Source organism: Pundamilia nyererei, unplaced genomic scaffold, assembly GCF_000239375.1.
Source record: "Pundamilia nyererei isolate P.nyererei 1_Seehausen unplaced genomic scaffold, PunNye1.0 scaffold00134, whole genome shotgun sequence".
In the NCBI taxonomy this organism is placed as follows: Eukaryota; Metazoa; Chordata; class Actinopteri; order Cichliformes; family Cichlidae; genus Pundamilia; species Pundamilia nyererei.
The window spans coordinates 1642998-1653218 of NW_005187535.1; the positions used below are offsets into that span (position 1 = coordinate 1642998).

Genomic DNA, 10221 nt, shown 5'->3' on the forward strand with positions numbered 1-10221 from the left:
TGACCTTTGAGTTAATATCATTTCCTGCTGTTCCTCCATCTAGACTCAGCCCAGAACCCGCAATCACTTTTCACTGAGCTCTTGACCATGCTGAGATCAAACTGAACCGCAGCTGGCCTTTAAAGCAACATAGTGGTCAGCAAAGTGGGTAATTGTTGTCTCATCCATCCTCAGAGTTCTAAAACTATCATAACGGTCCATAAGCCAAATCACTGCTGAATGAAATCAGGTGATGCATGTGATAAACAGAGGCGAGTAAATAAAAGCAGCACTGGATTTTTATTCCTTTGACAGTTGCATTTAACTTTGTATTAGCTAAAGTTAAAATTTTGCTATGTGTGTTGCCCTCGTTTGTTAGTGAAGTCTCGTCTCATGGAGAAAACCAGCGGGTGCTTCGTAATGATATGGAGGAAACTTCTCAGTCACAAGGTAGGCCTGCTCAAAAACATCCCCTATTTTATCCTCTTTTGTTTACTCTAATGTTGGACACAACAAAATTAAAATGACTTCTACGGCGTATTCAATAAAATTTCAAATTATGAAATCATATCAGGAATGTATTTACTGAGGTCATACAGCAAAAGATTCTATGTAGACTGACCTCTATTTGAACCAGAGGAGTCAACCTCTCCAGGCCATTAGAAAGAATGCAAGTTTAAGGCAGTCCTGCATTGGCTTCATTTTTCAGTCCCAGAAGCTATGTCCATCTTTTTTCATACTGCCTATGGTTGAATGGAATGTATTTAATGTGTTTGTTGAAAACTGCTGTTCACTAAGTTTCTGCAGCTCTTAAATTAGTGACAATCCTCTGTAGCTTTGTCACCTCTTTCAAAGTCTTTTGCATATGAATAATTTTACTTACTGGTCCAAAGTGAATTGAAATCTTATGAAAACAAAATTCAAAACTGTTCTTCAAATTTTCATTTTTAAAAAAGTGATGCGTTTACTGTCACAGAATCTAAATCAGTCTTTTATCCTTAGCTTATTTTCTTTTGTGGAAATGAAAGGGAATAGTTACTTTATTCAAGAGCTTTCAGAGCATTTATCTTGGATGATTTCTCACTCAGTCTTTTAATTTTAGTGGATTTTAATATTTGCTAATACTGTGGTTCACAGTATGTTTAGTAGATCTGTCCCATCTATCAGCAGAGCCACACAGCAGATCTTGTTTTATTGGCATTTCTGTTAACTTTGAAACTGTTGATATCTGTATCTCTGGCTATTGCATGTGAGTCTACGCTTCGTGCCACATTCCAGCCACAATCCCTTTCTTGTTTCATTATTCCAGCTGCTTTTACTCTTAAGTTTCTGTAGTGCCTTCAAAAATCTAGCATTACACAATCAGGCAGTATCTCATGACTCTCTTTAACATGTCTTGCTCCATTATAATCAACAACATAGCTCCACTTAAATTCCAGAAAACCAACCCTCCTAGCTGAATGAATCTATCTGTGCACTGTTGATTCTGACTCTTGTACTGTTGATGGTTACGCTCGACACCGATTTCCAACTTAGCTTAAAGATAGAACCTTTATTGTCCAAATAGGAAACTGCTCATCATCCTCAGCTTCCATTAACTGTGGCGACCCTCAAGGATCCATTTTAGATCCTTTTTTAATTTTCATTTTATATGCTCCATCTATGTACTCCGGCTTCCTCTTCCTCCCACAGTGCAAAGACATGCCGTTACTGAGATTTGGGTTAATTGGTGGTTCTAAAATGCCCGTAGTTGTGAACGTGAGTGTAAATGTCAGCCTGTTTCTCTGTTAGTCCCGTGTCAGGTTGACGACTTGTTCACGGTGTACCCTGCCTCTCGCCCTGTGTAGCTTCCATCAAGTTTCTCTGTTGCTAGAAAAATAGATGCTGTACTTTATGTCCTCCAATTGGGGAAATGTTCCTAGAAGGTACATAACACAACAGTATAATAAATTGGACACGAATGAAAAGCCAGAAATACAGAATACAAATGAGTGAATTGCTAAAAAAATATAAACTGACTGTTTAGAAAGACTCATTTATCATAAGTATCTACTGTCCCCCAAAGAGAAAAATAAATAATATGACAACAGTTGGACACAGAACAAACCTCGAATCCCTGGGTGATGCTGGAAGTACTGAATGCCCTGTACAAAATGTACTTTAGTCAAAATGTTGAATCTTTTTTTTGAACAAATACATTTGTGAGGAACAGTGTTTATTGACTGAGAGCTAATGAAGTGATGGGCCTCCTGAAAATAAATAAGGATTTTTGTCACCACTGTACACACAGATGGCTTACATAGCTGTGGAAAAGTAACACTCTTGAATATGTACGTGAGCAGGGAGAACGCAGAGGTTAAAGATCATAATCACTACTGTGAAGGATGGTATTATTAATGTAAAGGGCACCTGGATTAATTCGTTCGTTAATGATTATGTCCGAATATAATAACTTAACCACATAATTGTGCAAAGGAAGTAGTGATCTAAAGCCTCGGGGTGGGGGTGTTGAGAGGCATTAAACTATGTCCTTGTTCTAATGAGGCCAAATCCCTGAAGATGAAGTTATTTCACAATCACAGCCACTGTTATTTCAGAGTGTGAGCCTATGGCACAAGAAAAAGCATCAACACAAAGAATACGCTGTTTGTTTTATGACATAGATTTAATATAGCCCAGTGGGTCTGCAGCTAATTTATTAAATGTCAAAAATAATCATCACAAAAAATACGGCATGACTAACAGCACCTTAATTTTGTTCCAAAATAAAGCTTTACTATAATGTAATAAATACAAAACACCAATTTTAAATTAGTACTTTAATTCCAAAAAACATTTGTTAAAATCTAAATCAGAACTCATCAGACTGATCCTCCAGTTTCATTTTTTCACAGTTCATCCTAGGATGAAGATGCAGGGTTACTTGGATGCACACTTGGATGACGCTTCACACGTTTCTATGCTGCCCTCTGCAGGACAGACACTTTAAGGCAACATGACTTTACAAGTTCTGTTAACAGAGCAGGAACAGCACTTCAGATGCATCAATTCTCTGAACCGAAGTCAAAGTTGTCACAGAACAGTAACTGGGATAAGACATTAACGTTGCTAACCAGAACTTTACTTTTAGAACATGCTTTAACATACAGCATGTGTTTCTAAGCAGCAGGTCAATCATAATGATTTCAAGGGTCATCTCATAAAACAGAGAAGCATCCTGAGACAAACTCTGACATGCATCTAATTAGAGAAAACACTAGGATTAAAGAATGCTACAGCAGTTCTTCACAGGCATCTTTATAGATTTAAAAAGAATTGTAAGATATCAAGTGGTTATTGAAAATTTTACTACAGAAGCTCTGAGAAGCCAGTCAGACAGAAATAAAGAAAAAATCCAGTGATTTTTTTAAAAGGGTGGTCTATTTCTTTTTTGTCACTCCTGTGTTAAAGCAACTCATTCTCCTTCCCAAGGCTTCAAATGCAGTCATTTTACATAATACGCACAAAGTGTCCGTTGGCATTGATGTACTGACACACTGATTATGGCATTAGTTGGTGGCTGTCGTTCCCAGCTTGTCACATAAGGATGAACAAACTACTCCTTTCACATCTGAATGTACATGGTAAGTTTTATCCTTGAATGTAGAGTGTTAATGATGTGAAGGGTCATCTTGTAAAAAGTGTGATCATTCCAAAGCAAGTAGTTTTTGATGGTTAGATGTAACCAGTGGGTGATAGCATTTAGAAAAAAAGCAAAAGCTTAGAAATGTATTTTCTTTTGAAATGTGAAGAAGGAAGTGGAAGACACCGAGCTCTGAAATGTGGCACGAACTGCAGTCTCCTGGGTGACAAACTCGTGACTTCTTTCACATCCCCTCTAACCTCAGAAAGCGTATTTTGTCGCCCTTTAAAAGAGGACCCATTATGTCTCAGCACCTAATATCGCCTCAGCCAGTGCATCAAGGGACAGATGCCAAAAGGACACTTTATGGGTATCTCTGCAGCACTAGCAGTAGTGCTTTATCTGACACCTGTGAATGAGAATGTATTGATTTATGACTTAAGAACAGGCAGGAAAAAGAAAAAAAAATGATATTCTATATTTAATATTATTCATATGGGAGAACAGATGAAAGAAAACAGACTGTGTTAGAAGGTAAAACTGTTTTGGGGTTTTTGGGTTGTTTTTTTTTTTTTTTAATCTGCCCCAAATTCACAATGTGTTTGTACAGTACGATTTTTGGTCAAGAGGTTGTCCCTGTGTTTTGAATGGAATATAAACTCTTATGTAAGAATGAGTGCAAAGAACAGTAACACTGATGACTGTATCAGATAAGAAAAGGTGGTGATTTGGACCCATTTTAACTATTTATTTATGAGTGAAGTATGTATGTGTATATATGTATATATTGTACTATTCTTAGTTAGTGTATTGTCTGTCTTGTCTTAATGTTGGTTTAAAATGGAGCACTGTAACAAAAAATAATTTCCCCCAGGGATTAATAAAGTATTCTGATTCTGATTTTACTTCAAGTTAAACCCAACAAACCCCTAACGAGCTATGATGCATTTCTATCCAAAGGAAATTCATAAATGTAATGTTAGAAATGTGCCAACACACAATGTAAGTGCCTCATGTTTATACTAAATGCTGAAATTAACATGAGGGCCTTTAGTTTTATTTATAACATGGAATAGAGATACCTCTAGTGGCCAAAATTAGTACTGCAAAACACTCCCCCCCCCCCTGTAAAATAACAAATTAAGAAAGATTACTCTGGCAAAAGAAATTCCAATTAGTCAAATACAGGAGAGTTAAGACTTTAGATAATGTGCAAAGCCCTCAATTTGCCACGAGGGCTTCTGCACAAAACAGCCTCTATCTTCATTAGGATTTTAACAGCCTCCTCCTCTGGTTCACACTTTCTCCACTAATTTCCTTCTCACTTAGAAAATGCAGCATTAGCAAGACTGGTCCTTATCTTCTCTTGATCTGAGAGTGAAATGCTAACAGAGGAACCAAGTAAAATACAAAATATCTGGTAAACGATAATGTAACTTTAACTTGCGAAAAGTCGATTTCCAGTTCTAAAATATAAATTAATCAACAAGGAAGATAACAAATAAATCAGTACCAAGAGTACAGCCCACATGGTTAACGTTGGTTGGAATGGTTATCATGGAATTACGTAACAGCTTGTTTAGTCATGCTTCAGTAATGGCTTTGGTATTTACTGTTACTGTCTATCAGAGTCACACTGAGGACAAGGCCGTGCTGGGTTTGTTTTTAAGCTTCATAAGTAGATTTTACAATTCTATAAATCCTAAACATGTCTTGGTATAATATGATAACAATCAACGGTTAGAAAAGGACTTATTTAAGCAACAATTATTAATTCAATTATTACAATCACGTACCCATCTGTAGCTAAAATGATCATGGATATCCATTAATTTTATTATCTGTCATTCTAATAACCCATTACAGACCTTTTTGATTAAATCATTTCTAACTAATATCATATCATTAGCATTTATGGATAATCAGAAGAGGATTAGCTCCTTGCTGGAAGTTGGTGCTCCAAATAAAAAAAACAATTTAACTACTAGCTGTAATGTAGAGGTAGAGCTAAAGGAGAGGGAAAGCATACACAAGCCATAACAAACTGTGTGTGTCTTCCTTCCTTCCCTTCTTTCCTTTGATGAACAGCAGAGTGACTGTGGGTGTAGTAATAGGCAGTAAGGATGGCTTAAGAGCGGCTGGTCAGAGGGCAATCAGGAGATGATACGAATGCCAAAGTGTTTCTTGAGCTGCTCAAGGAAGATGAAGGTGAGCACTGTGTGGGGAATCAAGCGGATTCCTGCAGGAACAAGTCCCTGTAAACAAAAGTTACCAAGAGATTACTATTTGCAAGTTTCCTCTAACAAATCTATTCAATTAGAGCTCCTACATGAGATTAGGCAATAAACTAAACAATGCTTTTAATATTTTATTTATTATTTTTGTAAGGGTATTTCTTTTTTCTTATTTTAATTTCATGGAGGTCACAGGTACAGATGAGGCTGTAGATGAAAAATAGCTTCTTGGTGATCTCAGTCATTTGCAGCAATCTTTATTCATCTTTGCTGCCCTGTTGAATAAACTAATACATAAAAATGTTGCAGTTTGTGTTTATGCACAATGCCAACGTCATCAACAATTATCTCCAGCAACAACAAGAATAAGCAGTACTGTCAAAGATTATCTGCCCCCGCATCCACCAGATCTCAGCAACATAATCAATACAAGGCCCTGAAATGATGAAATCCATGGAAGTACAGCAAGTAGAAACCTGAAAGTCTGTCATGTCTCTATATCCTCGGGTAGCAGCCATTGTTAACCTCAGCTGCTGTAGGTCAGTGGTTCTCAAACGGTGGTATGCGTACCACTGGTTGTACATGGGCTCCCTCTAGTGGTACATGGGAAGTATCCCCCCCCAAAAAATACGATTAAATAATATGCCATGTTCTGACTGAGGGATTTCTGAAAAATTTAAAACGTAGACATTTCTGCGGTTGATAAAGTTTATTTCAGGTCATACAACCACCTCTAAAATGTTTGTTTTAAAAGAGAGTAAAATAACTGAAGTGATACATTTAGGTTTTAAATGTATTTTGTTTTGTGTGTCTTTTACCTTGTAAAATGCCAGTGGACCCAGTTTGGCTGTTTCTCGTAAGCAATGCATCACCCCCTGAAGACAGAGACATTAATTAAAACTGAATACCAGCAAATACCAGGATTGAGGGATGAAAGTATGAGAAATTAAAAAGTGATAATGAATGATCCACTCACTGTATACTCTCCTTTTGAATTCATCAGCCTCGTCTTCAGTACGTCTAGAGGCTGACACAGGAATGTAGCACAGCCTCCCTGCAAATGATGTAGATGCAGTTCATATGAGTGAAGATCAATCAACAAAAATGTGAGTGCAAAATGTCTGTGTGATCAGTTATCAAGATCGTGGTAGTCTTGAGAGCTTGGAAAAGGAAGCCACTGAACTTTAACTTGGTGAAGACACTTCACTTCTTGGATGAAGACATTTTGCATCTTAAGATAAAGGCTCGTTCAGTTTTAAAAACTGACAAAACCTAAAAAGTCCACTTACTTATTAAAGCTCTCAAGACTTTATACCAACTGAATTAGACTAAAATAAAACCAGATACTTACCGCAATGAAGCTGGAAAGAAAGTGTGTGAATATGTTATCTCCCATCATGCCTGTTCCTAACACCAGCTGCTTGGCTTGGTCATAACATGCCAACTACAGAAGAAGAAAATAAGAGGAAGAAAATGAGTGTTAGTGTAAAAAAGAAATAATGCGCCCTTTCTGAATTTCCTACAACTTTCGAATTAAATAGTTGGCTGCAATTTGGATTATTTAAAACACCGTTTGCCCAAAAGATAGTGACATCCTAGAATTTAGTTTTACAAAAAACAAACAAACAAGTCCAAAATACAGTCAAAAATGTACATTTTGAGTTTGGCTCCTCCTAGTGGTAGTACAGGAAAAAAAAGACGATGTCAACAGGTGGGAGTGTTGAGTAAAAATATTAAGACAGCTGGCTGTAACAGTTACACAGCGATCAGTCATGCTTGGAGAATGTAATGTAACAAGCACAGCATGTGGTCAAAATATTCTTGCTTTCTTCTTACACTCTATACAACAGAAATGCTGCTTGATGTTTTGCTGCTGCAGACCTTCAATGATCTGTCTCGAACATAAAATGTACTTTATACTCATTTTCTGACTTACAGTTTACATTTTTCTGATTACACTTTTAGAATAATTAGACATGAGCAGTTAGAACAGCGCTACATTGTTTTTTGAATGTTATTTAAGTGAGAGTTACAAACCTTTTCAGCCAGAAAAGAACAAATGGGGTCCACTGTATGACGAAATGTCCTTTTTACCTTGTTACTTTTAATTAAAATAATTCAGAAATGTCTATGGTTGTGCTACTCTGACATTAGAATGCATGCAAATTGCTGGACAAAATTATTTCAAGTATCTAAACAACTATCAAACTTTTCATAGTTACCGATTTTGATTATTCCAACAATTTAAGTCACGTCTGAATAATTCATTTAAAATTTTTGATCAATTAAGCACCAATCTTAACAGTTTTTTTAGTCCCTTGACTGTGAAAGAATATTAATTAAATGCAGTGAAAATACATTTAAACTGAATTTTACATAATACACTCTTCAGATCACGAATTGACTGAATGATTTTAAATACAAATAATGTCCTCTATCAGGAAATAAGAATATCACATCAATAACCCAACAATATTAAAATAAAAAATAAAATAAATGCAAATCGCCCATCATTGACCCGAGAACTATTAAGGTCTCTAACATTTTCAGACATTGTGATAATTGTTTAAAATTGGTATTGTTAAAAAAAAATACAGACAATGTTTCCTGATAGGAAATTGTAGCCTGCGAGCACATTTGTACTACCGTAACTTGCCTGTCCCACAGTAACCATTGCTCCTCTGCTGGAGGCCATGGAGGCTCCTGAAAAGAGTTTCCTGATGCCCTCTGCATGACAGGATAGAAATCAGAAGTCACACGTGATACCTGTGAGAGCTAAACATGGAGCTATAGTATATCCTATTTGGTATTTACCTTCTCTGAAGACTCTAAAAAGTCCATCAATGGCATGTTTGTAGCTGGAGAAAAAAAAAAGCATTAAATTAATAAAAAAAACATTCAAGCTGAACTTTTTAGACTATGAATTACAACACTCACTTTCTCCTCAGTTCTGGTGGTAGTTTCATGTCATTCTGCATCCTAGGGACAAGCACATTTCATACATTCTGATTTCAATAACTAGTGATTGCAGTAATTTGGATACAGAACTGTAACTGTATGTTACCTGACATTCACCATGTCTGCAGGGGTCCCAACAAACCCACCAGTGAAACCTGTTGGCAGAGAAACCTTGTTGGAATGCGTGTTTGTGAAAGCCCGAGTTATAGAAAAAAAGTAACAAAATATTTATGTGCGTGTGTGTGTGTGTGTGTGTGTGTGTGTGTTTTAACTCCATTAAACTTATAAACAGTTGGGTCCTTAGGTAACTGACCACTGACCCAAACTGTAAAAGCAGTTTTCTTCTGTTTCTCAGTGATTTCAAACAATAAAAGCTTTTCTCCTAATACATGTTCCAACCTCCAAAGGCTCCCAGCAGGACCTTCTGGTAAAAAGGCATGGGGCCCTGGTTCGTGCTGCCCATCATGTCCCTCACTGTTTCATAGATGGCAAATCTGGTGAGGGAATATGACATCTGACAAGAGAAAGAAAAGAAAGAAAAAGACAAGAAGAGAAAGAATTCTTTATTTAATTATTGAAAATTTTGTATTCTGGTTCTTTCCCCCCCTTTTTCTTTTCTGTTTTCTTTTGTAAATCGACTAGTACGTACGGACGGACAGACAGACCTACCTACCTAAAGCAAAGCAGTTTTAAAAGCAGCCTTTACATTAGTGAACTTTCATAAATTCTTCATTTATTATGTCCCAAGTAAAATAGTTCAAACCTTTAGTTTGTTTTGTTTTTTTCATTTTCAGGATTCACATAGGACTGATATCAGGCGAGTCAATCAGTAATCACATGGTCAGACCACCATTTAAGAGTTTTGACAGTACAGAGAGGTGCTAAGACCTGTGGGAAAATGATACTGACATCTCCATGAAGTTTGGCAACAGAAGGAAGCATGAAGTCCTCTAAAGTCCTTCTGCTGATAAAACCAAGAGCAACACCAGCAGATGACATGGCACCCCAAACCACCACAGACTGCAGAAACTACACACTGGACTTCAAACACTTTAGATTCTGTCCCTCTGCACTTTCTCCAGACTGTATGACCTTGACATAAAACAAGGAAATAAAATGAAAATCACTTTCATCTGTAAAGAGTATTTTGGACCGTTAAACCAAAGTCCAGCTCTTTTTTCTTTATCCCAAGTAAGATGTTTTTGACACTGTCTCTGGTTCAGGATGAACTGTAGCTCCATTCCTGAAGATGTTTGTCCGTGGTGGCCCTTGATGCATTGACACCAGACTCAGTCCACTCCTTCTGAAGCTTTTCCAAGTTCCTGAAATTACTTTTCCTGGCAATCCTCTCACGGTTGTGGTCATTCAGGCTGCTTGTTGACGTTTTGATACCACACTTTCCCCTTCTAGTCAACTTTCTATTGATCA

The 10221-nt window shown here is 36.9% G+C and overlaps 1 protein-coding gene across 1 annotated transcript in view; it reads right to left on the reverse strand.

Annotated features, from left to right (window-relative positions):
• Positions 1 to 4163: 4163 nt before the first annotated feature.
• Positions 4164 to 10221, reverse strand: part of slc25a10b (solute carrier family 25 member 10b) — an 11571-nt gene continuing 5513 nt past the window's right edge. The window contains exons 3-12 of the mRNA XM_005743694.1: positions 9193 to 9307; positions 8900 to 8948; positions 8773 to 8814; positions 8650 to 8693; positions 8492 to 8562; positions 7187 to 7279; positions 6812 to 6889; positions 6654 to 6710; positions 4508 to 5856; positions 4164 to 4344 (exon numbers count right to left, since the gene is read on the reverse strand). Coding sequence (XP_005743751.1) covers positions 5755 to 5856; positions 6654 to 6710; positions 6812 to 6889; positions 7187 to 7279; positions 8492 to 8562; positions 8650 to 8693; positions 8773 to 8814; positions 8900 to 8948; positions 9193 to 9307 — 651 coding nt within the window. The 3' untranslated portion in view covers positions 4164 to 4344; positions 4508 to 5754. The remainder of the gene's footprint in view (positions 4345 to 4507; positions 5857 to 6653; positions 6711 to 6811; positions 6890 to 7186; positions 7280 to 8491; positions 8563 to 8649; positions 8694 to 8772; positions 8815 to 8899; positions 8949 to 9192; positions 9308 to 10221) is intronic.